Source organism: Petromyzon marinus, chromosome 3, assembly GCF_048934315.1.
Source record: "Petromyzon marinus isolate PM22_M1 ecotype Great Lakes invasive population chromosome 3, UKy_Petmar_22M1.pri1.0, whole genome shotgun sequence".
Classification (NCBI taxonomy): Eukaryota; Metazoa; Chordata; class Hyperoartia; order Petromyzontiformes; family Petromyzontidae; genus Petromyzon; species Petromyzon marinus.
Genome location: NC_133669.1, coordinates 3,483,828 through 3,511,714, shown reverse-complemented (window position 1 = coordinate 3,511,714; position 27,887 = coordinate 3,483,828). Strand labels below are relative to the sequence as shown.

The 27,887-nt window shown below is 47.6% G+C and overlaps 1 protein-coding gene across 1 annotated transcript; it reads left to right on the top strand.

Annotated features, from left to right (window-relative positions):
• The first annotated feature begins 256 nt into the window (after positions 1–256).
• On the top strand, positions 257–27,325 carry SLC37A2 (solute carrier family 37 member 2). The gene is made up of 19 exons (XM_076072658.1): positions 257–564; positions 11,196–11,277; positions 12,389–12,494; positions 12,926–13,004; positions 13,601–13,736; positions 14,225–14,301; positions 14,653–14,819; positions 16,123–16,160; positions 16,834–16,884; positions 18,105–18,278; positions 18,943–19,033; positions 20,106–20,168; positions 21,413–21,498; positions 22,203–22,251; positions 22,658–22,731; positions 23,046–23,124; positions 23,473–23,570; positions 24,051–24,115; positions 24,472–27,325. The coding sequence occupies exons 1-19, from the start codon at positions 509–511 to the stop codon at positions 24,485–24,487; spliced, it is 1,587 nt and encodes a 528-aa protein (XP_075928773.1). The 5' UTR covers positions 257–508; the 3' UTR covers positions 24,488–27,325.
• The last annotated feature ends 562 nt before the right edge of the window (positions 27,326–27,887 follow it).

The window sequence follows — 27,887 nt, the reverse complement described above, 5'->3', positions numbered from 1 at the left end:
ACTGTATTTGGCTGCTAAAATAATTCCACGCGATAAGCCACTTCTTTGAGCTATCATTTGTGATGGCCAGTTCGCGTCTGAAAAAAGAGCCACATAGCTCAGTGTTAGAATAACAAAACAAATTTAGTTTTCGTTTAAAACAACTGCACGGGCTTCGCCTTTATCTTCGTGGTGGGGGGGGTGGTTATTGCACGTGTACCCCCCCCGTGCGTGGTGACGTCACGACGCTGACGTCACCCCCCCCCCCCCTTCGTGAGCTCGCACGCGCGCGCGCGCTTCCGCCTTCGCGTCCCCAGCGCGCAGCTGCCGAGATTCCGTGGGCTCGGCACAAGGGAACAGGGAGAGGAGCGGGAAGACTCCGTAGTGACGGGGGGAGTGGGACAAGGCAAGGGGGTAACGTGGTAACGGGTTGGGGGAGGAGTGAGAGACGGAGTAACGGGGGGTTGAAGAAGAAGAAGACGCAGACGCAGCCGAAGCCGCGCCGGGCAGAAGAAAGGCGAGAGCGAGCATGGGGAGCGTGCCGCCCGGAATCCGCCTGCTGAGGAGGTTCACGTCGGACCAGTGGTGAGTGATGGCTTCAACAGTATTATCGTCGCCATAATGAACTTCACATCATCATTGCCTTCACCGTCAACATCATTCCTATCAACATCACATTCATCACCGGAAACATTACCATAATCAACATGAGCATTAACATAAGCAACATCGGCTTGTTCATCATTACCTTCGCTATCATCATCACCGTCATCATCATCATCACCTTCATCAACATTATCACCACCGTCATCATTAACTTCATCAATACTTTCATCATCGACATAATTACCCTCAACATCAGTACAGTACATTATCTTCATCACCATCACGCACCAACATCATCAACGCAACACCAACGTAATCACCATCATCGTCACCACCACCACTATCATCATAACGGATATGTCAACGCCAACATTACCTCCTTTGACATCACCACCACCACTACAACATTAGCATCATGTCCATTACATCACGTCGTTATCAGCGTCTCTATGAGTGTGTTAGTATAGGGTATACTTTGACCCAACACCGCCTCGTTTTCACGCGCACTGCGCCCGGCCGCCTTTGTCTCCCTGGCGCTAATGTTTTCCAATTCCGCACCGGGCACTTAAACATTTAATGGTTGAGTCGTAGGGAGCACTCCAAAAAGAAGGGGCCGAGAACTACAGTCTCGGAAAATGCTGGGAGTAAGAACATCGGTCATGTGGTACTTTTTAACACGTAGGCTTTCGCGAAAAATATCATCCATAATAGAGGTTGTTTTGGGGTTATATCGCGTAAATATATAAATGTGTTTTTAAAACCCGCCACCGCCCGACACAGCCAACTAGTAAGGGTTGTCACGTAAACAGAACGTGGCCAATTCGTCACTAGCACAGCACACCGGTGTGTTGGAGAGCAAAGCCACAACATTTACAAAGATTGTAAAAGCCGCAACATTTACACAGATTGTAAAAGCCACAACATTTACAAAGATTATAAATGTTGTAACCTGGCTCTCCAACACAACTGGTTAGTGCTGTACTAGTGACGAATTGGCCACGTTCTGTTTACGTGACAACCCTTACTAGTTGGCTGTGTCGGGTGGTGGCGGGTTTTAAAGACACAGCATTTATATATTTACGCGATCTAACCCAAAGAACCTATATTATGAAATCCTATGTTATACATTAATTAATACCTCTTACAAGCATCCACTTGTAAAACAAATTCAAGGCTCGGGTCATAAAATGTGAAAGAAATATGTTCTTTGTCATGCACCATATATTCTTGTTTTTTCGGTAAAGTCACGTACAAGGGAAACAATAAAATAATAAAAATATAAAACAATACAATTCCCACGACGTTTCGAATGCAACACAAGCAATCATCATCAGGTGTGAAAACCACAGCAAGAATTTTTTTTAAAAAGTGGCGGTTTTTGGGGTTTTCACACCTGATGATGATTGCTTGTGTTGTAGTCGAAACGTCGCGAGAATTGTATTTTAGATATTTTTTAAAATTATTTTATTGTTTCACTTCTACATGACTTTACCGAAAGAACCAAGAATATGGTTCCCTGCAGTCACGAAAGCTTTCAATCAAAATGCACCACATAGTTTATTGAAATAAAAAAAATTGTATGTTATATTTGGATTTTGGAGCCATAAAGCATTGTACATATAACGACCAGTCTCTTTTTTTAGTAATTTGTAGATGTGTGTAATTGCTAACGCTTAGTTGGAACTCCACTCCCAGATACCCATCAGGTATCGTGTTCCTGCGTTGGTGAACTTATACTTAAAAAAACAGATTTTTTTTTAAATCGCACGTACTATTACTGTTGCTGAAAAGTAAATACGATCTTGACATTTTGGCTGAGTGACCTTTAGGAGTTATTGAGTATTAAGAAGTGTACACGTGTACACATACGCACAATACCAGTTGTCATTGGTCACTTAGTAGCAGTGGCGTCACTGAGCTTCTCCCAGGCTAGTTATACTCTGGAGTCACCTTACGTGGGAAAGGCTCAAGTTCATGTTTAATTGTTAAACCAGAGTCGAAAGACCAGCTCGGTCTCATTTACAACAGTGACCTGGGTCACGATGATGACGAACGCAAAACAAAGTAAAGAACCAAAGAGTATGGATCCTTGCAGTCATGAAAACTTCAAATCTAGAACGTAAAACAATGCTACAAATAGAATTTGCTTTGGAAAAATGTAGCAACAGGTCGCCTCAGGCGGATTCTTTTTTGAAGGATCATAGCATGGTACAATACATTTTCCTGCAGCTGTGATTGATGGCAGGAGCTCGTGGGACAGACCCAGATGTGATGGATAACAGTGCCATGGTGATTGGCAAATGCAATCACCGGCACCTTTCACTGTTCTGAGTTGACACAAAGACAAAGATCCCCCTTGTAGACAGACTTCTTGGGCAAAGTGCTTTCAGTGAGCACCGATGAATGGCGACACTGCACGCGACGGGGTGGGTGGAGACCAACAACCGTAGCCGGCCGTCCTGCAGCAGGTACTAATTTAAAACTATTTTATACAACTATTTATTTTAACCAGGTAAAGCTCACTGAGCTGTATAGCTCCTTTTCAGAAGCTTAGTTCGGTGATAGCTTACCGAAGTGGCGTATATAATGTGGAAATTTATAGCAGCCAAATACTCTACGCACACGTTGATTCTAAATGTGGAAGGGAAAACCGGAGGACCAGGAGAAAAATCCACGCAACCACGGGGAGAGAGACACGCAAATTCAATATATGCAGGCGTCAGGGTTGGAATCGAACCCACAATCTCCTATATACCAGGTGAGGTAGTTAACATCTCGCCACCACGGCACCCCATTTAAGGCTGAGTCAACCTTTGGGGCGGCCCTGGACTGGATGAGATGATCGCCACTGATGTTTAACTGTGAGCAGGAAACTAACTCTGGTGGCTAGGGTATATAGTGTTGTACACTAACCACGACACCACCACTTCCCCCTTTGAATTAGCACGCAGTAACATGCAGACACACCAGGTATGCAGTGTACCCTCAGCATTACTTCCTCTTCAGAAGTCATGAATGACTGCCGTAATTTGCACATGATAGGAATCTTTACGCAATGCAGTTGTTGCCATGCCAGGTTTGATAGTGAGGCCAATGAGTGGCATGTCAACATTCATAAAGCATTGCCAAGGTGTCTTAAGTTGTGGCACTTGTTTACGCAGGCACGCACATCTTTAAGTTGAGCAATGGTTAATGAGCACGTAACCTCACACACTGTTATGTGCTAGTTTAAATACCGGTTGGAGGTCAACTCAATGTATCATCCGTCCAGCATTGTATAATTATTCTGCTTCTTTAACCAGAAGCTGAGCCTATAGACTCATTCTCAGGAGGGTCCTGACATGTTTTTCGCAGTAGCCTGGGCGATGTCGCTTATGTGTAATCCCAATTGAGTACTTTGCAGGAAAAACAAAATCAGCATTGGCCAATACCGGTTAGGGGGGTATTCCTTTGGAGAGACTGGCCCTGGCTCGGAAATGGCATCACCAGGTCAGCAGAGATTGGCATTGTCACGCGCTTCATCTGGCAGGGAGACATTTTGGCTTCTTGAAGTGAAATGTTGTTTTTAGTCGTGGATTTTTTTTTGTCATAGAGGTTATTTACGCAATGGCAATTTTTGGGTATTGTTTGGCATTTATCGGGAAGAAAAAAACTGCTTTTCAAGCAAAATTTACTTCAGACTCTTTCGCAAAAGAGATCTTGTGTAGATATGAGAACGGGGAAAAGTTTACAAAATAATTATATAACTAGGTGGAATGCATTCAGATTCATTATCACTTTCACGTTGGAGATCTGGGAGGGTATACTTCCAATCGGATAGTTAATTTCTACTATTAAGACATAACATTAAATGTAAAGACTAATAATGGTGTTTCTTTAGAGTCAGTTTAATTAATTAATGAGGACAACACTGTTAACATATTAATTGGATATTAATCCATATGTAAATAGTATTTTCGATATACAAAGTGAGAAGACCCCATGACGAAAAACATATTTTTATCTTAAAATGTGATTGAAGCATCAGGTTAGTTCCTGGAGCTTGCAATAGCTGTGATTGGTTAACCAACCAACAAAATGGTTAACTCATCAATATTTCACTCAACCAACAATTCACTTAACCAACCGTTTACTCAAACATCCATTCACACGATTATTCAGCCAATCAATTATCTCAACCAACCACAGTCTCCGTGATGTTCATGCACATTTACCCGCATCGCATTTACCCATCTGAAAATAAATATTTTTTCAAAATGGCCTTAAACGTTGCAGGCTGGCGAGTCTTACTTTCCAGTGCGTGTTGTTGCCCCGAGAATAAAATAAATTGTTGCTGCGGTCTCAGAATCTGCGGGAACTGTGTGCAAAACATGTGACCATTGTCACACGCTGGTGGGTTGAACGGCACAAAAACATGTTTAGGGAAACAGAATCTGCGTTCCGTGCAAAGACGCCTCTTGCCGGACGGGATGGGTACACGGCGATTGTTCCCAGCGCGGCGAGTCTTTGTAGCTCTCTTCCCCCGCGATCGCTGCTCGTGTGCGAGCCCAGTGCCTTCAAGGCAAGGGTTGGTGGATCACGCAGACTTGTTTCCACTTCGAAAGAGCCGCCGAGCATGCAAGGTGCCCAGGGCATGGGAGTCGGGCCGGGCGAGTTCATGAACCGAACTGTCACCGACATTTGCGTCTTGAGTCAAGCGCTTATTACACCAGGTTTATTAGAGTGCTGTTTTAATGCGTTGGGGTTTTCTATGGGCGCTGTGGTTTCACCCCACATGCAAAACATTTCTGAAAAACTAATTTGCCCAAACATGCCAATGCAGGATTGTTATGATGCTTTCCTGGATAAATGAAATAAATGACACATCACAGATTGTCGGGAGATTGATCTCTGACATAGACAACCAGACAACCGTTATTAACTAAAGTGCAGTGAGAGTATCAAACAAAGTGCCTATAATGTGTATTTTTCTCAACGCCCTAGTTTTTAAGTAAATTGATTAGAAAAAGGCTTTGCCTGCCAATATAACGAGACCGAGGATTCTTCGGAAAGAGATAAGAATCATTCTCATTGAGACATCAAGTGATTAAAATAATGGTTGTTGACTTGACTTTGTATGGGTGATATGGACAGATAAGGGAGAGTTGTTGCGTGTGATGATCGAGAGCGTGTGATAACGAGGCTGCGTGTGGTGATGGGGCATGTGAGTGTCGTAATTTGCCGAATTGAGTGAGAGATATGACAATTATTCCTCTTGTAAAGAATGCCACTGGTTCCTAACATACATATATGCGTGCACGCTTACACCCATGAAGATGATTTTGCAGTTTACGTATGGAAACCTGCTTTGAAGGTGATAATTAAGGTGGTGAAGATAGGGAATGTCGTGTTAATGGAGGTGAGAATGTGAGTGTCATGGCATTGTGAGATGTTAATGGGTGGATGGGTACGTTTAGCCCCCCACCGCTCCTCAGATTACCCCCCCTCCCACTCCAATTAGCACGGTTGGCTACGTACGTTGCGAACGAAGTTCAATGTACATGGTAATGCGGGGTGGAGATTGTGAGTGTCACAGGAAATGAGTGTGATGGGGATGGGGCTTGCGATTGTGATGTGAGCACGATTGCCAAGGTGTGATGGTGATGGCTGTGAGGGTTATAGGGGATGTGATAGTGTGATGTTCGGGTAATGGTGACAGGCAGGGAGCGTGTGCTTGATTTTCGATGCGAGTGCGAGCGTGACTTGGAATGTGTGGGTGTGATGGGAGATGGGAGGGTGATGGGGGGATTTTGGGACTCGTGATCTGACGCAGTGGAGTAGACCCCGAGGACAGGGTCTCACAACACACGTCAGCACTGACATTAACAAAGACTAAACCCGCCTCCTTTAGCCTGAGGAACAGCAGTTGCAAGTGCTTGTTCGTGAACACCCATTTAGGCCAACGCGGCATGCGAGGGGGTAGAGTAGTGAGAAGCACGGTCAGTCTAATTTATTTCCCCAATTCTGATCTTATCATATAGCACAAACGGATGCGCAATCACATCAAAGTATGAATGCACACACAAAACTATAATAACGTAGAATCAATGTACTCACCGTTTAGTACACACTCTCCTGGCTATATTCATTTGATTACTCGACGGATCGAATCGCACAGAAATAATTGTGAAGAAGGGTACGGCCAGTTTAAAAGAGACTCGAATAATTGACCACGAAAAGTGTTCAATTAGAACATTAATCGGAAGACGTGGATTGTACCTGACCTCGTCACGGCGCTATCGGCAAGCGCTTTGCACCACGTGTGAGACAACACGACGTCAGTGCTGCGTTTCGTACCGCCTCTTGTAATTCTCGCAGACCGTGTAATGTTATTGTACACTTAATGACGTCACGCACCTAGGTGGGGGGGGGGGTCAGACATTTGTGACGATGTGTGACGAGAGGGGGTGAGAAGTGTGACGTCACATCAAAATGCGCAACTTTAAATAAATACAGACAACACGTTCTACTTAATTAAATAGACTTTTTAATACATGGTTTCTTCTACAACATCAGAGTGCAGCGCCACATTAAATACGCACTACAATGACAATAGTTTAAAGCGATTTTAAGCATGTTTTATATATTTTTTTGGGGGGGGGCAGAGATTTGTGACGTCATATTTGAGGGGGGTCTTGACTTTTTGTGACGCCATGTGACGATGGGGGGGGGGGTCAAAAATTGGCAAAAATCGCGTGACGTCATTTATGGACGGCTCCTTAACCGTATTAATGCAATTTTCTTTCTAAATGAGCGAAAAGTCAGGGGCTGCGTCTTACTTTACACTGCATCGTAGCATCGTAGTCTGCAGAATAGGATGTCCTCGTGCACACGTACTCACGCTTATACAGTATCTTGGGTAGAGTGACATTTGCTGCTCATGAAATGTGTGTTTTTGTTATAAGAGATTAGGGTTACATTAATAATTAATTGGTGGATTGATTAAACCGCTTAACCTTTTATATTTCAGTAAATGTATGAACAAATAGTTACATCTACAGTGCGCACGCATTTAAGATCTCCGTTTCGCTTGAATAAGGGGCCGTCAATAAATGACGTCACGCACCCGGGGGGGGGGGGGGTCAGACATTTGTGACGATGTGTGACGAGGGGGGGGGGGGGAGGTTGAGAAATGTGACGTCACATCAAAATGCGCAACTTTAAATAAATATAGACAACACGTTCTACTTATATTCTTGGTTCTTTCGGTAAAGTCACCGAAAGAACCAAGAATATGAATCCCTGCAGTCACGAAAGCTTTAAATCACGTTCTACTTAATTAATTAGACTTTTTAATAAATGTTTTCTCCTACAACATCAGAGTGCAGCGCCACATTAAATACGCACTACAACGACAATAGTTTAAAGCGATTTGAAGCATGCTTTACTTTTTTTTGGGGGGGCGGGCAGAGCTTTGTGACGTCATATTTGAGGGGGGGGGTCTGACTTTTTGTGACGCCGTGTGACGAAGGGGGGGGGTCAAAAATCGTCCAAAATCGCGTGACGTCATTTATGGATGGCCCCAGATACTTTTGTGTTCTAATGCAGTGGCCACGTTTGCCCAGGAACAGGTGACATCCTCCACATTGACCCCCCCCCACTCATTAATAATCATGAGCAGGTGACGTCACTCCACATCGAACAGCCCCCCACATTAATAGTCATGAAGAGGCGACGTTTTCCAAATGGACACCCCCCCTCCATTAATATTAATTAGGGAGTGACGTCACTCCACATGGGGGGGGGCGAGGCGCCTCCTCCCCCCTCGGCGTCAACTGACAACCCTCACTACAAAGGCAGAACCCTCACGGCATCACGTGATCTCCGTGACGCTGTTGAGACATACAAGTAAAAAGGACGTGATGATGAACAAGGGATTATAACCTTTAAATGAAATAGGTCTGTGTCACTGCAGCCTGACAAATTGCACACGAATTGATGCAATGAATATATCACGTCGCGGTCTGCTTTTCGTTTGCAAGTTTCAGATTTACTGAAATAAACCCGTCCTTGGACGGGCAAAAGGCTAGTCAATAATAATCTTCACCACAGCCTCCCAGCATTTCCTGGTTACGTCTGTATCACATGAGGTACCGCGTGTAAAGTGCGTCACAGGGCATTCCAGCATCAAACTAAATTTGTATAAACAGACATCCATAACATTTACGGTAAGGGGGGAAAATAGCTCAAATTACTCCAACGGAAATGCCCATTTTAATTTGTGCAAGTTGATTAACTTCCTGTGTCTCCGAATAATTACAGCTAATACAGCACCTTTCATGAGGCTCTTTACATCAATGATAGTGGCGGGGGGGGGGTAAGAATTAGCTTCCTGGCTGGTGTTATCCACGAGTGGATGGAATTCACCATGGGCAGTTATTTTCCTCATTGGCTGTCTCACAAAGGTGTATTAAAATAGCACATGTGTAGTGTCGTGAATTCACTCGGACGACAACCGTCTCTTTTTCCGCCGTCACTTTTATTCCATCGTTCCGTACACACAGTAATTCTCTCCGTGCTCCGCCAACTCGTACACTCCGATTTACTTCAGCATCGTCCGTGCATCCCCTTCCACACACAGTGTTTCTTCGCCTATCGCTTCACACACAGTGTCTTCCCTTCCACACAGTGTTTCTTCGCCTATCGCTTCACACACAGTGTCTTCCCTTCCACACACAGTGGTTCGTCTTCTATCTCTTCCACACACAGTGGTTCGTCTTCTATCTCCTCACACAGTATCGTCGCTATCTCTTCACACGCAGTGACTTCCATCTATTCACACACAGTGACTCTATCTATCTCCGCTAACGCTGACTCTCCCTATCGCTATTTACTGTCTTTGGGGTCCGGCTCTCTATCTATGCTTCCCTAACATTTCCAGCTGTCTTCTTCGTATCTCTTCACCTCTCACCAACAACTGCCCAGCAACAACTCTCCAGCAATCACACCTCTCCGTTCAAACCACCTCGCGTTTTATCCCCTCTCGCATTAGCCTTAATTAATTGCCACGTGGCTCGCTGGCCGTTTCCCGCCCCTTCCTCAGACATCCAGACGCCACCACTTAACGCTAACAGCCTCTCGACCAATCACAGCCCTCGTGCCACGACTCCCTTAATTACTTGGGTTTGTTTACGCCACTCGCGACTCGACCACCTGTTCGACCTCGTGTGACCCGTTCTCCTTGTCTGTATGTACTGTATATGGCCAATTCCTATGCGCATTATCTACTCCACTACACATGTATAAAAAAAAGTCATCAAAGAGCATGCACATTTTCACAAATGCATTTAAATCCCTCGGGTTGTTCTCCTGGAACAACTCGTGATTGCATAAGCAGCACTTACATAATAAAATAAACAGCACAAAAGAGTGAATTTGAAACCCAGCAATGAAAAATGTTTCCCAGGAAACATTGGCTTATATCCATGGACGAGATGAGCCAAATTCACAGCCCATATATAGGTTTTCAGGCGGGTAGGGTTGCCAAACCCTCCTGATTTGGCTGGGAGTCTCTTCCAGAATTGGCATCAATCTCCCGGCGACTACTTAAAGCAATCCAGGAGATTTTTAATCATAGGACATTTTGATAAAACAAATTACTGTAAAACAAATTCCCGGAATAGTTTCAGTGAACGCTAAAGCCGAGTGGCTAACACTTCCTCCGTTCCATGATAAAGTCCGCGATATAGTGGACCACAGGAAGCCTTGAGGGCTTTGCGTGCGACATTTTTTGCCTTGCATCGTCCGTAATGCACACACAATGAGAAATGTGTCGCTCCGGGAAGCTTGGCAGTGCTCTCTCGGCTGTCACGTCAGTGAGAGAGAGTGGGTCTAGTGTATGTTCACTCTTGACCTGCAAGGGAGGTGTGATTAATTATGGTGTCATTCCCCCGGTAGCCTCACTCGCCGTATGCTCACATGCAACGCCTTGTCTTGTCGATGGCATGTCCGGTCATGAGGGGTGCTCCGTGCTTTGTCAGCGTGCGGAGCTGGTAACTGATGAGAGCTGAGGTTCGAATCCAGGCAACCACCCTGTGATTAAAGCGCGCGGAGCTGGTAACTGATGAGAGCTGAGGTTCGAATCCAGGCAACCACCCTGTGATTAAACCGGGTCCTCGGGCGTCGCGAGTTAATGGCCTCAGCCTGGTCGCCAATGACTGCACGAATAACACTTCGCATTACTTTTGTGTTTTCTCTGAATGTGGCATGTGCCTGCCGTGAGAATGAAAATACTTGGTGTGAGTGACGCGGGATGGACACACGATAAAAGGTGGAATGTAAAAGGTGGTGTTCAGACACTAGTTCGAACGAGAAGGCCTAATCAAGTGACTTCAGGAATAGTTTTGCCATGTCATCGTTTGGGGATATTTCCTGACGCAAGGTGGTGTAATGCTCACTGTGAGAATTCCGACTGTGAATTTCCGCATTTCATGACATGACTCCAGGAGCAAAAAATGTTTTCCTAAAAGTGTTATATTTATTTTTTAAATGAATACCTCGTCCTTTTGTCAGATGATCACAAGTGTGTGTCTGTGCGCTTTGTGCGGTTCGTCATATGATGTGTGGCACAGGCACCGTGGTTTCATCTTGGTCCTCACCTTCTTTCTTTATGCGGCATTTCACATGTCCCGAAAACCCATCAGCATTGTTAAGGTGAGGGACACTGATTACTGTGCAGGCACGCTGCATACACACAAAGACAAATATCCCCCGTCTAGCCTTAACAGACTGTAGGAGCAAGTGCTGTTAGCGAGCACCTATGAAGGCGGGCACGGCACATGAGGGGGTGGATGGCCAGTGCCACGCCCGGCCGCCTTTGTCTTCCTAGTGGCGATGTTTACACACCGCACCAGGTACTCATTTGAGGCTGAATCAACCTAGGGGAGGCCCATAACTGGTTCAGATGATCGTCACTGGTGTTGGCCATGAGCGGGAATTGAACTCGGCTCATCGGATTCATAGCACAGCGTGCCAACCGCTACACTACGGCGCACACACAACACACCGCGCACATGCGCACACAACTCGCAGCACTCTCGCATGCTCCCCCGCCATCCCCAGCACTCGAGCAGCATTTAAACAGCACTCTTGCATGGCTGCACTTAGAATTCACATTCATCACAGTACTCAATTATGTTGATGACGATGACGACTCCACTGTTAACCCAGGAAAGCCTTTTTGAGTTTCACGACTCTTTTTAAGGAGGGTCTTGTCAGGTTTTCTCCGTAGGGGGCGATGTTGCCGCATGCAATCCTAATGAAGTAACGTTTTACTAATGTTTCAGCATTAGCACGGTTGGCTACGTTCAGTGCGAAATACGTTTAACGAACATACATTTGGACGTTTGGCCATTGCCAGTTAGGTACTATGATTTAATTTACTATGGGAGGAAATCAGAGAACCCGGAGGAAACCCATGCAGAACAGTGGAAGAATATACAAACTCCAACCACAAAGGGGTCCGAGACAGGAATCGAACCCACACCCTTCTTGCTGTGAGGCTCAAGTTTTTCCACTGCTCCACCTTACCGTCAAAATACTCGTAGCACTCATGAAGTACCAGGTAGAACGGCAGCTCTCACACAATTACCGTGATAGTATTGGCGGAACAGAACGGTTTTGATGTGTTGGTAGCGGTGATGTTAATTGTGATATTGATATTTTTGGTCATTTGATGTGTTGACAGTGTAGCAGAACACGTTAATGATTGTTCGTGTTGTCAGTGGTGATGTTAATGGTGATGTCGATGTCCCTGGTGGTGTAGTCTCAGCTGCATAAGAACTGCTCAGCGGGGATGGAACCATTCAGCTTTAAAGAGAACCTGCTGTTCAAAGAAAATAATGAAACATGGTGTGACTGGAAGCCATTTGGTATGACAGCAAGGCACATTACATTGGCACTGCCCTGAAACCACGATACACCACCCCATGCTATACTGACACCACGCCACATTAACCACACTGACACCAAGCCCCACTACACTGGCACCACGCCCGCACTACACAAACACCGTTCCAGATTAACATGAAGCCACACCACACTGGTACCACACTGCACCATGCTACACGACACGACACTGACACCACACTACACTGGCACCACACTAACCCCACCGCACTATTACACCATGCTGATTACAACACAGCACCACTCGTCACGACAACTTACACCACCACTCAGATGACCACATCGCTCACGCTGCACCTAATTATTGAAGTGGTGACTATTATAATCTGACATGTGAATGAATTGCCAGTAATTGTGTTGTTGTTGTTGTCGTCGGTGTTGTTGATGATGTCAGATCGCAGTAACTATAAGGAGCTGCTGGGAGCTCTGGACTACTCTTTCCTGGGCGCGTACGCCATCGGCATGTTCCTCAGGTGACGTGGAGCAGTTTGTTTTACTTTAGTCTTTAAAAATATATATCTCTCTCTTAAAATTGTATCTCACAAATCGCTGGGGAAGCCACAGACAAGCTGAAAGGCAGCAAGCCGGTGAACCCGGTTTCATTAACCCTCCAAGTTCATCATTTTTTTTGTCTATTAAGAGCCAATTAATGAGTGTTTATTAATACTTGCGGATGAAAATCAAGAGCACCTGGAGGAAACTGAATTTCAACATCAGTCATGGACATTCTTAAGCCACCAGTGAGGAACTCTATCGGTCAGAATTTGATCAATGAATTGGCACGGATATATTATGTTTGTAAATGAGACACTCTTGGTGGGTAGTGGAGGGGTCAGTGACAATGCATTTACCACAAAACTACCACCACATAACCTAACACCAAAAACAAATATGGATCATTTGCACTGGCTACAGAAACATACGTTTTATGTGTGTTTGTAACTGTGTGTGAAGTGTAACTGCAGTGGCTGTGTGTGTGTAATTGCGGAGCGACTGAAATTGTGGAGTGTCTGCGTAATTGCAGAGCGACTGTGTAGTTGAGTATTGGACTGTATTGTGCTCTCCTCAGCGGGGTGATAGGGGAGCGGGTGCCCATGAGGCTCTACCTCACGGTGGGAATGGTGCTCAGCGGTTTTTTCACCATTCTCTTCGGCCTCGGCTTTTTCTGGAAAATCCACAGCCTGCCCTTCTACATCGTCGTCCAGGTGAGGGGACACGGTGTAACGATTGAGACGACTCGTGTTGTGGTCGTGAAAGTTAATTGTGCTGATATTGGTGATTTAATGTTCATGTTGGCGATGGTGGTGGTATTGATGTGATGTGGCGCGGCCTCAAATTGCATCTCGCCTGGCACAGGTGCCGTGGTGATGTCACCATCACTTAGTGGTGCATAGCGGGTATTGGTATTGATGCGATGGTGGTAATGATGATGTTGATGGTGGTGTTTATATGATGATGATGATGATGATGGTGTTTATGTGGTGGCCATGGTGATGTTGATGGTGATGTTAATGTGATAGTGGTAATGGTGGTGGTGATGTTGGTGATGGTGGGTAGGATGTTGATGGTGTGTAGGATGTTGATGGTGTTTATGTGACAGTGATTATGATGTTGGCGATGGTTGTAGTAATGTGATGGGGACCATGTTGGTGATGATGATGATGTTGACTGTGGTGTTGTCGTGATGATCTAGGTGCTGAATGGCCTCGTTCAGACCACTGGGTGGCCCAGCGTCATAGCCTGCATTGGAAATTGGTTCGGCAAGGGCAGGTAAGTTCGTTATTCACTCACTCATTACTCCATTAACTCATTTGCTTTCTCGGTTAGTAGGACTCAATGTAATGTGGTCATCAACCCTCGTTCATTCATCAATTCCCTGTCTTTGACTAATTTATTAATTAGATAATTAGGAATTATAAATTCACTTACACCATCATTAATGCCCTCACTGTGGTCATGTGTTGTGTTAACTTGTTATAATGGCTTAGATAGGTCTGAAACCCATGTTGGTAGGAAGAGCCTTGTACATGTAGGATCTTCATGTCGTTTTGTATCACTTAGCATAGTAACGTTGCGTCGCGACGTCGCGTAACGTTGCGTTGTCACGTGGTCTCCTCCCAGGCGAGGCTTCATCATGGGCGTGTGGAACTCGCACACGTCGGTGGGCAACATCGTGGGGTCCCTCATTGCCGGGGTCTGGGTCTCCACCAGCTGGGGTTACTCCTTCGTCGTGCCGGGGATCATAATGACCGGCATGGGACTCGTCTGCTTTCTCTTCCTCATCGAGCGTATGCATGCGCGCACACACACAAAGACAAAGATCACCCGTATAGCCTTAACTAGATTGTTGAGGCAATTGCTGTTAGTGAGCACCTATGAAGGGCGGCATGGCATACGAGGGGGGTGGGTGGCCAACACCATGCCTTTGTCTCGCCAGTGACAATGTTTACACACGACACCAGGTACTCATTTCAGTCGACCTAGGGGAGGCCAAGGACCTGTTCAGATAATTGTCACTGATGTTGGCCATGAACGGGATCAAACTCGGGTCACCAGCTTCTTAGCGGAATGTGCTAACCGTTACGCTACGGCTCCCCACGCACGCACACATTTGCACGCTTGCACGCACACATATGCAAAACAACATCCGCCGAGTGCCCCTACGTGGCGGTGACATCGTTAGTGTGGAATCTTCGCAGGCAGGAATTCCCAGGACACACCACCCAGGTGCTTCAGGTTCGACAAAGATGACTGGGCAGATCTGTGCTCACCACTCTATGTCCAGGAACAAACGTTGGGTCCAGACAAATTACTTGCCAAGAAGCAAAAATAGAAAATTTGAGCTCGAGAAACATCATGATAGATTTAGGGTAATGTGAAGCACCCATTTTGTAAAAGCAGCCATTTTCAGGGTGAATCCGTTCTGGCTGTTAACAGCGCACACCAGGAGGCTCCACTGTGAACAAACCCGTTTGTCTCCTTTTACAATTCGTGAAAAGCACGCGGATACATTTGTGCCTGAGTAGTGAATTCAATCAGTTCTTATCCTCGCATATAATTTGTAACATTTGGTAGATGAGTATTAGATTTTGTTTACAATACATAAACTTCAGACGAATGGAACAAACACGACTGAACAAACGAGACAGAGAACGAGACAAAACGGAGTAAATGTTCACATTATTTATGAAAATTAGTCCAATCATTTGGAGGAGGGCTGAAAGTGGTTACGCGCTTATGTTACAGACACAAAAGACAAAAATCCCCCACATAGCATTTAACAGACAGTTGGGGCAAGTTCCGTATGCGAGCAACTCTGAAAGGCCGGCATGGCACACGAGGGGGTGGGTGTCCAGCACCACTCCCAACCGGCTTTGTCTCCACATTGCTGATGTTTACACACACCGCACTGGGTACTCATTTCAGGCTGAGTCGACCTAGACGAGGGGCCCAGGACTGGTTCAAAGATCCGCCACTATTATTGGTAACGAGCGAGAATTGAACTCGGGTCACCGTGTCCCTAGCGCAGATGAACACGTGCAAAAATATCTCCATGTTTACATGCACGTTGATGTGTCTGCCTGATTACAGATCCAGAGGATGTTGGATGCAGCCCTCCTCAGCATCACGTGAGTGAGCGCGGTTACAGGACATGGCAACATGGAAACACGCTGGGATGAAAGCCCTGTACTGTACATGAGCACTGATTCTTTTTTTTAGTGTCCAAATTTGTCACACTTTCAAATTACCCGCATATTACTCAATTGGGAATATACATAGCAATCATGACCCTCCAACCGGCATACTAATACACCAAGCCACTCTTGTAAAAGAGACTAATCCTGGTATACGCTTGTAAATTATCGTAGAGCCTCAAGACTCTTTTTTATCAGGAGGATCTTTGTAAGATTTTGCACGAGTGGGCACTGTTTGGACAATATCAGTTCCCTTGCATTCTTTTTTCGCTATGGGAGGAAACCAGATAACCCAAAAACATTCAAACGCAACGAAGAAGAAAGGCACTCGAGTCGAGCATTGAACCCAGGACGTTCTTAATGTGAGGCACACGCTTTACACCTGTGCCACCCTGCTGACCCATTCAGCGTTTGTGATGGTGATGTTGGTGAGGTTTGTGAGTGTAATGTTAGTGCGGTAACACTGTTGTTGATGGCATTGTTCATACGTAGATGGTGGTGATGATATTTTGTCGCGATACAGTAGACGTCGCCAAGAGAGTTGTCGCGATGATTGTCACGGTGATGCTAACGGTGGTGGTGTTTGCGGCGATGTGTTGATGTTTAGATGCGTGTCCTGGCATCAGTGGAGAGTCAAGGGAACCCGGCTGTACTTCAGGTGAAAGAACAGAAGCCGAATATCACCTCTTCACGTCCTGTCCTTGTGTGTTCCCTTGTGTCCACTATGTCCACTCATCTCTCTCGCTATCTCAACAATGGTCCGCATTTGACATCTTAATGTGTTCAATTCTTGTATATCCTGGTGTTTTCTCATATATCCTTGTGTTGTCATATTGTGTCTTTCCACATCCCCTCCTCATGCGTCCGTGTGTTCAGTCATGATATCTCCCCTTATCACTGTCTCCTTGTGCCGTCGTACGTTTCCTCGTGTTCCCTCGTGTCTCTTCAGCTCCTGTCTTGGCATCTATTGTATTTTCTAAGCGAAGCCTGGATTACAAAGGCGTCACAAGAGTAGTAAACCAAATGCACAAGTATTGTCAAGTATTAATTCCAAATGTAAATGCCAGATCAATGGAAACATTTAACCATGGTTAAAAATACAATTTTTTAGAAATATATTTTTAAAAATATTGACCAGAAGAGATAGAAAACAGCGATCAAAGTCACCCTCATTGTCCAAGCAATTAATAAAATTTAATATTTTAAAAAAACACCATGTGATAGGGAACAATTGTTTAATGTAAAAGAGACGCTCCTGGATCCTCAAGATTGAATCATGTTCTGGAAAGTAAAACGCATCCCCGCTACTTTTGGTTCATATAAATACTTTTTAAACATCAACGTTTACACATGCAAATACGGCAAGGGTAAGCACCACGGCAAGATTGCACAGAACGTGAGAATTAGAGTAGCCGGTACGGAAAACACGGAAACTGGCGTTGTGTTGTCTTACACGCGGTGCACAGCGCTAGCCACTCGTCTCAACACCGTGACAGTAACTGTCAGTTTAGTTTCAGTAGCGGTCAAAGTATACAAAAGCAGACCTCTGTTCTGTGCCTCCTCATGTAAGTAAAATATATATTGAGTCTATGTGCAGTACCACTGTAGGTTTTCTCGCTAGCCATTTGCTCCATTCTGTTTAGCGGACTTAGTGGCACGGACTGCATTTTGTAGCTTACACGTCCAGCTGGCAGGTTTCAAGCCACGTACCGGATTGTAAGTCACACTGCCAACCTTTTCGTGAAAATAATAGAGAAAATGTTTGTCTTTGTAATTCGGAGCATACGATAGATGTCAGCACAGGACAAAGGGATGTCGTTGCGCGTCTCGGGTTGCGACGGTGAGTCGAGCGTACGTGACGGAGTTCCCGTGTCTCAGGACGGGGACCGTGAACCCCTCCTCGCCCCCATCTCCGGGATTAACGAGGAGACGTCAATCACCAGTCTCCACGCGGGGGCACTTCCGGGGGGGGCCAGCGACGGCGGGGAGGGGGGCGCCCGGGGAGGGGGGGCTCCCCGTGCCATCAGCTTCATGGGCGCCCTGAGGATTCCGGTGAGGAGATCTCGCATCGCTCACCCACCCTCGCCTCACCCACCCTCGCCTCACCCACCCTCGCCTCACCCACCCTCGCCTCATCCACCCTCGCCTCACCCACCCTCGCATCACCCACCCTCGCCTCACCCACCCTCGCCTCATCCACCCTCGCCTCACCCACCCTCGCATCACCCACACTTGCATCACTCACACTGGCCTCACCCACCCTCGCATCACCCACCCTCGCCTCACCCACCCTCACATCACCCACCCTCGCCTCACCCACCCTCGCCTCACCCACCCTCACATCACCCACCCTCGCCTCACCCACCCTCACATCACCCACCCTCGCCTCACCCACCCTCACATCACCCACCCTCACCTCACCCACCCTCACATCACCCACCCTCACATCACCCACCCTCGCCTCATCCGCACTCGCCTCACCCACCCTCACCTCACCTACACTCGCCTCACCCACACTCGCCTCACCCACACTCGCCTCACCCACACTCGCCTCACCCACACTCACCTCCGCCACACTGAAGTCACCCTTGCTTTCGTATCATCCTCGCATCGCCCCACATTGTCCACCTTCGCGTTACCCCTTGAGTCACCCTGGCATGGCGCTCGGAGTCGGTGATGATGGCGGGGGTGGCTGTCTCTCTCCGCGTTTGTGCAGGGCGTCATCGAGTTCTCCCTCTGCCTCCTCTTCTCCAAACTCGTGAGCTACACCTTCCTCTACTGGCTGCCCCTCTACATCTCCAACCAAGGTGCAGCCTCGGGGGCTCACATTCGCAACACCCGCATGCCGTCTCGCATACCAACGGCGCTTGCGTTTATACGCTCGCACACATACTGCCAACAACCGCCATTCTCCACTAAGTGACGGTGACCTCACCACGGCGCTTACGCCAGGTTGCGTGCACTTTAAGGCCACGTGACGTGTCGAACGCCCACTGGCAGGTCACGGGACAGACCCAGCAGGTGCCGTGGGTTGACTGACTGAGATGACTGGCCGATGCACCACCTGTGCCCCCTACTATCCCAACTTGCTACCACACGCAGCAACAACTACCATTCGTCACTAAGTGGCGGTGACGTCACCACGGCGCTTGTCCTACGCTAGGTTGCCTTTGAGGCTATTCACAGTGTCGAAGACTCGCTGGCAAGTGGTAAACGGGGCAGCCCCCAGGTGTTTTGCGTGAAATGATTATAACGAGTGCCAGATGAACCGTCTGCATTGCTCACGGTGCCAACTTGCTGTGTTTTAGACACCCGGTGCTGTGCACATTTTTGTGAGCGTCTCTCATTCCGCTTTGCATCATTGCTAAGGGGAGTGGCTGCTTTCCAACTGCCCAGTAGTATCTATCACAAACTCCCTCCAGAGAAAGCCAATGTTGATATCACTGGCATCAGTTGTCGGTAAGACCGCTCAACTCCGTGTTTCCTGTACCACATCAACCCATCTCCTCTTTAGCCTGTGCTGCACCCATTTAGCCCCCTCTATCTGGTATACGTGACCTAGCCAGTGCATCATTGCCTGCTAGAGGAGCACACTGATGGAGCTGTGTCTAGATCATTCAAGCATCTGAGCTCCTCAGTTGCCACTGGTGATGGGTGGTAGCGTAGTACACTAACTACGATGATATATTGTTGGTGGTGATGATTATGTCAGTTATGATGATGTTGGTGATGGTTACGTTGATGATGTTACCACCGATGGTGACATGGGTGAAGCTCATGATATTGATGGAATGTATAAGTTGGTGATGATCATGTTGATTGTACCCATTATAGGGGCTGTGAAGTTGTTGGCGTTGACGATGTTGTTTTTCGTTGCAGCTCACTTTGACTCAAAATCCGCCGGTGACCTCTCAACTCTGTTTGATGTCGGAGGAATTTTGGGTAATGTTAAATGCACACAAGATACAAACGCAGTGGTGTGGCTTTGTGTTGTGCAGCGGGGTTTGTACGCTGATGTGTTTAGTGGTCGTTATTGTAGTGATCACTTATGGGGTTGTATAGACGGTATTGTTTTTGGTAGTGCTGTTATGTGTTGCTGAAACTTGGTTGTTCAGAAAATCATGGTATATCAACAGGGATTTCGGATGTGTTGTTTTTGTTACAGCTGTGGTGGTTGTATGGTGGTTGGAGTGGGTGTGCTTGCTGTAGTGATATGTAATGTGTTGTAGTTGATATTGATGTGTTTTGTCGTGTATGTTGTAGGTATTGTTCTGGATAGGTTGAGGTCCGGCACATTGCATTGTTGATATGTTGTAGTGGTTGTTGTTGTGTTAGTATTTGTGAAGCTTGCAGGGTGATGCTCTAATCTCTGATGTGGTTGTGTGGTTAGTGCAATGCAGTCTATATAGGTGATGTTCTATGATGATATAGCCGTTGTAGGTGATGTCTTGATGTGGGGGTGTCTGATATTGTCACGGTTTCTGTAGTTGTAGGTGATGTCTTGATGTGGGGGTGTCTGATATTGTCACGGTTTCCGTAGTTGTAGGTGATGTCTTGATGTGGGGGTGTCTGATATTGTCACGGTTTCCGTAGTTGTAGGTGATGTCTTGATGTGGGGGTGTCTGATATTGTCACGGTTTCCGTAGTTGTAGGTGATGTCTTGATGTGGGGGTGTCTGATATTGTCACGGTTTCCGTAGTTGTAGGTGATGTCTTGATGTGGGGGTGTCTGATATTGTCACGGTTTCTGTAGTTGTAGGTGATGTCTTGATGTGGGGGTGTCTGATATTGTCACGGTTTCCGTAGTTGTAGGTGATGTCTTGATGTGGGGGTGTCTGATATTGTCACGGTTTCTGTAGTTGTAGGTGATGTCTTGATGTGGGGGTGTCTGATATTGTCACGGTTTCCGTAGTTGTAGGTGATGTCTTGATGTGGGGGTGTCTGATATTGTCACGGTTTCTGTAGTTATAGGTGATGTCTTGGTGTGGTGGTTTCTGATATTGTCACGGTTTCTGTAGTTGTAGGTGATGTCTTGGTGTGGGGGTGTCTGATATTGTCACGGTTTCCGTAGTTGTAGGTGATGTCTTGGTGTGGGGGTGTCTGATATTGTCACGGTTTCTGTAGTTGTAGGTGATGCTCTTGCTTGTTCATGTCTGATGATGCGGTGGTTTGTTGCGCCGGTTGCAGGTGGGATCCTCGCTGGGGTGGTGTCTGACGCGATTGGGGGCCGTGCCACCACCTGCGGTGTGATGCTTCTGCTCGCGGCGCCCATGGTAACAACCCCCGATGACACCGCCACTGAAAGCCACAGCGAAATTACACCGCGGCACTCGCAGTCATCATAAACCCACGTTTTGTCCTCATAAGGGCTCATCAGTGAGCCACAGCAACAACGGCCGCCTTTCGCCACGAATTGCAAGTGAACATCTCAGTCATGATGATAACCACAGCGCCACCCAGTGGTCAAATGCGATCATATTGGAGAACAAAAATGTTCGATGGCCGATTGTTGGGATTCGTGTGCCCCACGATGCGGATTTCCTTTTGTAAAACCGTGTTGGTTGAAGAAGCATTGAAAACTTTTAATTACAATGTGAACACTTAATTTTTACTCTTGTATGCCGGTACATAGAGTATATATTGGGCATGTCATCGAGCCAGCATTAACGTGTTTCTTTACAGGGGATAGATGTACGCGGTGGTGTAGTGTTATCATTGGACCGCGCTGCCGATGAGATAACTGTTAGAGAAAAGGTTGAGGAAAACCCCCATTCACTACCTGATGACACCCTTCCACATACCTCCCCCTGCATACAGTGCAGGATACCCTCGCAAGGTCACGTGTTAAAATAGAAACGCCTCGACTCATACCCGGCTCCCCTACGATGGAAAAACAACAAGCGATACTTAACATGAAGTTAACGTTTTTTATATTTTTCGAGGGATACGACTTGAACGCATGTTGTTTCTCTTTTAGCTGTTTGTCTACAACAGCGTCGGGTACCAAAACATGCCGACCACCATAGGTAAGACCATCAACGTCACCATCAGCATTATTAACATCATCATCATCAACATCATCATCACCACCACCCTTGCCGTCATCACCATGATCAACTCCACGATCACCACCACTACCGCCATGAAAACCAACACTACCAGCACCGCTGCTAGCACCACCACCACTTTTTATTTTGTTACTTTATTGTGGCGGTGGTGGTTGTAGTCGACATGCTGGTTCTCTGTGCATTGGTTTTGTTTTTTATTAAGTTATGGTCGTGGTGGTGTACATGCTGGTGCTGTGGGTGTCGTGGATTTTAGGTGGTTGCAAGTTTTTTTTTTCTTAAAACCAGTTGAGAACTCAAGGTCTCATTTGCAAATGTGGCCTGAAGTTTGCAGCCTAAGTTGTGGTGGTTGTGCCGGCTGTGGCAGGGATGCTGGTGTTGTGTGGGGCACTGGTGAACGGCCCCTACGCTCTCATCACCACCGCCGTCTCTGCCGACCTGGTGAGATCATTTATAGTCATCGCAACCCATCTTCACCAACGGTGACGAGCTTAACTCTTAACTAACACCAACCCCCACGTTGTTCACAATACCGATCCTCACATTTCTTCTCCGGTCCTGTGGTGAGTGGCATTGATGCTGTTCATGAGGAAGACCTCTCACAGGCCCTCGGTCCCTGCGTTGTTGAAGCGGTGAATGCCTCTTGTCAACATTGACCACCACCCCCCCCTCCTCCTCGTCATATGTTCCTCCGCCCACGCGTGAACCCTCTGTTTAATTACACGTTGCGCGTGGGTGTGTGTGTGCGAGCGCAGGGAACGCACAAGTCTCTCAAGGGGAACGCGCGCGCTCTACACACAGTGTCGGCGATCATAGACGGCACGGGGTCCATAGGTACTGCACCTCGCACACGTATCGCACCAAAGACTAAGATTCCTCGTATAGCCTTAGCAGACTGTTGGGGCAAGTGCTGTTAGTGAGCACCTATGAAGGCCGGCACATCACACGAGGGGGTGGGAGGCCAGCACCGCGCCCGTCCGCCTTTGTCTCCCCCAGTGGCGATGTTTACTACGCACCGCACCAGCTACTCATTCGAGGCCGAGTCGACTCAGGGGAGGCCCAGGTACCGGTTCAGATATTCGTCAGCGGTGTTGGCCGCGAGCGGGAATCGAACTCGGGTCGCCGGGTTCGTAGCGCGGCGCGCTGACCGCTGCGCCACCGCTCCCCCTGTGACGCGCGTAGGGGCAGCGCTGGGGCCTCTTCTCGCTGGTCTCATCTCGCCCTTGGGCTGGGACAACGTCTTCTACATGCTCATGGGCGCCGACGCGTGCGCCTGTTTGGTAACGCGACACCACCCACCGCCACCTGCAGCACCACAACTAACGCAGCAATCACATTGAAATATACGGTGACACGGCAACTAATACACAACAATAATGACACGAGGGCACAGTGGTGGTCGTCTTTTGGCGTGACCCGATTTTTTTTATGGTCAGGTGGAATATCCACCCGTTCACTCCGGGGAGACTTTTGATGCCTTAAATGCGTGGTACAGCACAGGGGGAACTGCATGTGGACACTCTGCGGTGTCTGAAACGTCGTGATCTTGATGATGTTTCTCATCTGAATCGGCCCCATTGTCCCTCAAAGGTTGCCAAAACGACGTACTGCACTGCTATGTAGGAAGCCTACAGTCCTTAACTTGTGCAGAGAATGATCCTCCCCTATGGGAATGTGGAATTTCTGCCACTATCTTAAGGGTGAGTACGGTGCCGCTCTGTCTTGATTCTGACATGAACGCGTGGACGGTGCCATTACAGCTGCTCATCCGCCTGATGTACAAGGAGATCCGGGGTTGGTGTGGATGCGTGGAGGAGCAGCGAGGGTATGCAACAGATGGAGAAAGCAACCATGACAGATTGACTGAGAGAGAGTAAAAAAGAGATAGGAGTGGTGGAAAGGAGTGGGGTGTTAATGTGTGCGAGTCTACGAGTTTGTGAGTTTTGTTGTTGAAGAATAACCATGTTTGAACTTTTGTTTGTGTGGGTATACCAGTGTGTGTGTGTGTTTACGCGGTGTTTAGACGTGCGCGATTGTGATCCAGAATCCGGGTTTGCTTCGGTCTCTCACTCCTTGCTCTCTGAGCCGCCGCCCTACTGGACATCTGTGAAAAAGAGCTTCACGGCTCATCGGATTCCTCCAGAATAAATAAATATCCTGATTTAGCTTTTCTTTCCGCAGCTACAAGGAGCACTGAGACGGCCGTTCCCGTCCCAGCCCCCCTCCGTCCAGACCCTTGGACCCCGCGGGCCCCCCCCCCACTTCCCCGCATCCTCTCACGGCTGCTGTCAGTGGGAAACGCCGCCGCTCTCGGTGGTAACAGCCAAGAAGGAGGAGACTGGTCTTCCCCGACTTCAATGCAAGAGACGGAAGAAAACCACCGACCGTGGCGTTTCCTAACGCGGCCGAGCAGCCTCGCTCCTCGAAATAATTCCTCAAGAGACGTCTCCACAAACGACTTGAATTCACTCATCTCCACTGGGTTCGGCCTTTCGCTTCTAAACACGGGGGGCGAGGTGGGCCCTCTGTGGCATGGTCGAGTGGCTCGTCGCGCATCTCTCATCCCAAATGTATGCTCGCACAAGTTTATCCCTCAGAGCTGGACTCGACAAAACTAGAGATGTATACTGTATATATACACACACACAGTGGATTGTTTTGTGCAGTCATTGTGGACCAGGCTGAGAACCACCAGGTCACCCACTGCATAGCAGCGATCTCTAACCGCTGCACAGATCCACGATTACGGTTCTCCCAATTTTACTGTTTCCATTCGTAAAGAAGCCAAGTACGAAAGCATTTCAAGATTATTTAAATTTGAAGTTGCGTTTTTTTTTTTAACTCGGGCTGTCATTGGTGACGCTAACTCTCAGCGCATTGTGGCTGTGGCAGATGCATTGAAGCATGGACGATGGAGCCCCAGTTAAGTTTGGCGTAACTGAATAAATCGATGGTTGTGTTCACCGATTGCCAGTCCTTTGGATGGAGTCGAGTTTGTCTAGATCAAGTGTGGTGCAGCTAAGCCCTGAAACGTGGAAAAAAATCCTGAATTAGCCTACTTGTCAATTAACCGCCGTCCTCAACGAGTGAAGTCGCCTGATGTGGTGTACGGCCAAGCTGTAGACACTCGATGCACCATACACACTTTCTATAATGAAGCAGTCTGCTGGACAGAACCGATAGTAACAGTTTGGGTCTGTAGGACTTTAAATGACGTGACACTGCCAGTGTGAGGTTCACCATCCTTAATGTTTCATCGTCATCAGAGATAAAACAGCTCAGCACTTCTGTCTGAGCCATGAGAATAGTGAGACGCTTTATTCCTTTGAGGCTCCGTCCCATGAGCTTGGTCGAAAGCTTAGTTATGGACTCGACACACGAGGGGGAGAATTGTGGCTCCCTGCCAGCCAATCAAGAGGCTGCATTTGCCAGCCAATTGGAGATCTTAGGGGTTTTACATTTTATTTATGATTTTTTAATGAGACCCGATCCAAAAACACCAGGATTACAGGATTAGCATCGGATAAAAACTCTTCTTCGGAAGGCCGTAATTGATGTCTTGAGACTCGGCTGTACATGACTAGTGCAGCCCTGGATCAACAGACAAACTTGTTTTATAATAAGTTTCTCGAAACCTGGCCTTTTGATGCACGTTATTACTGGCTGGCCCGTGTTGTGCTGATGGTCTCCGATGAAGGTGCACGAGTTTGGTGTCGGTACTTAGAAACGATCACAGTGGCCTTGCTGTGTTGGTTATCTCCAACATGGGTGGAACACGTGCTGGACTCGTGTGTTTCGCGTCTCGTAGAAGTGCCCGCACGGTATTCTGGGTACCCGTGCGAGCTGTTTGCATTTCCTGCGTCTGCTGCTTGGTTGGGGCGAGAGGAGCTGGGCCTCCGTGGAGGATCCGATCGAGCACGATCGAATGCGTCGTTAAACTCCTCGCCTTCAAACTAGAAATGACAAGGGCAAACCGCGTGCGTCATCGTCACGGCACCGTGCCACTATTTCGCAACATCGCTAGCAATTTGATTAGAATCCTGGTCCGCTGCTCTTCTATTGTATAAATAGATGAGGAGGGACGGATGTGATCGGGGCAGCCTTGGCTGCTGGGCCCAAACCATCCTCCTGTGTGCAGGCGCTGCTCGCTCACAGCGTTTGTAACCAACGTTCTGACCACATGCGCACGCGGGCGGGCACCCCACTCGAGAACGGGTTTTAAATTCAGAATGACGTTTACACGGTTCTTTGAAAACTACAAATGTGCGCAATTTCGTCTAGCTTCGTGTTGGTGTGGGGTTTTTAACGTCCACAAATCGTCCCGGAACACTACACAGGATTGCCAACTCGTTTTGCATCCAGGAGCGCGTCGTGTCTACTCGACAGCGGCGCAGCGGATTGGGTGGCTCGTGTTACTGCACCGGGGAATTTTAGAAAACGTGACACGCCTAAATTGTCAGGCTGCAGTGCAGCGGAAGGCGCCGCTAGTAATGAATGCATTATTTAAATCTCATGTACATAAATAATGGATTTGACTCTGCGATGTTTGTGCGAGCGTGTGACAGCAAACCCGTCGGTCTGTTTCCCTCCCACAAACTCAAACCGAATTGAAAGTCTCTGGTTCAGAGTCGAATTAAAAAAAAAATCCACCAGGCACAGAGTGAAACCCGACCAGAAAAGTAACGCTATAAAGTGTTGTAAGCCACGATATATTGTTTGTGTCAAACACCAATGTGCACATTTGCCAGTCAAGAAACGTGACGAGCAGAGTTTGGTCGATATGCAAGAAGAACCATACCCGTCCGTGCCTGTGGGCACATTTTACTTGGCCCTGCTTAGATTTCTTCAGACAAACTTGGCTTCCAGTTATGTGCAATGTGGAATCAAAACGGCCGTGTGCGGTAGGGGAAACACGCTTCTGTGTGCAAGCGAACGCCTCTTGCAGTCCGGTGTTCTATTTTACCGCCCGCTCGGGTACCCGTTCTATTGACTGTGATTTTGTGGGGTTTTTTTCCATTAAAAAAAGGAAAACATTCGTCGCGTCCGAGTGTCTCTGCCTCCCAACCCCGTCGTGCCACGCACCCCCCCCCACCCCACACGGGCAGCTGTGCGTCAACATGTGACATGCTGGTGACCCACGTCACTCTTGTAAATGAGACTCATCCTGATCTATCTTGAGTTCTCTTGCCTGCTTAAACTAAATACACTTGACCAAGGCCTCTCTGTGCGAATCCATGTGAGGCTAATTGTGACTGTGGTAGGGGGAGCGGTGGTCGTTGCGTTGTGTATACGAACCCGTCCACCTGAGTTCGCTTACCGCTCAGGACGACCAACAGCAGTAATAGCGGTTCATTATCTGATCCGGTCCTGGGCCTCCACTCGGTCGACTCGGCCTCAGATGAGTACCTGGTGTGGTGTGTAAACATCGCCACTGGGGAGACAAAGGCGGCCGGTCGTGGTGCTGGCCACCCACCTCGTGTGCCATGCCGGCTCGCTCCCAGCACTTTCCGCAAGAGTATGGTAAGGCTACACGGGGAATCTTTGCCATGTAGCATTGAGGAAGGGTGTCTTGTCTCACAAGGAGGAACTAAAACCGA

Coding starts and splice junctions, on each gene's coding strand:
- SLC37A2 (XM_076072658.1), top strand. CDS start 509: ATGGGGAGCGTGCCGCCCGGAATCCGCCTGCTGAGGAGGTTCACGTCG. Junction 16,161..16,833: donor GCAGCCCTCCTCAGCATCAC/GTGAGTGAGCGC, acceptor GTTGATGTTTAG/ATGCGTGTCCTGGCATCAGT. Junction 23,125..23,472: donor AGACGGCACGGGGTCCATAG/GTACTGCACCTC, acceptor TGACGCGCGTAG/GGGCAGCGCTGGGGCCTCTT.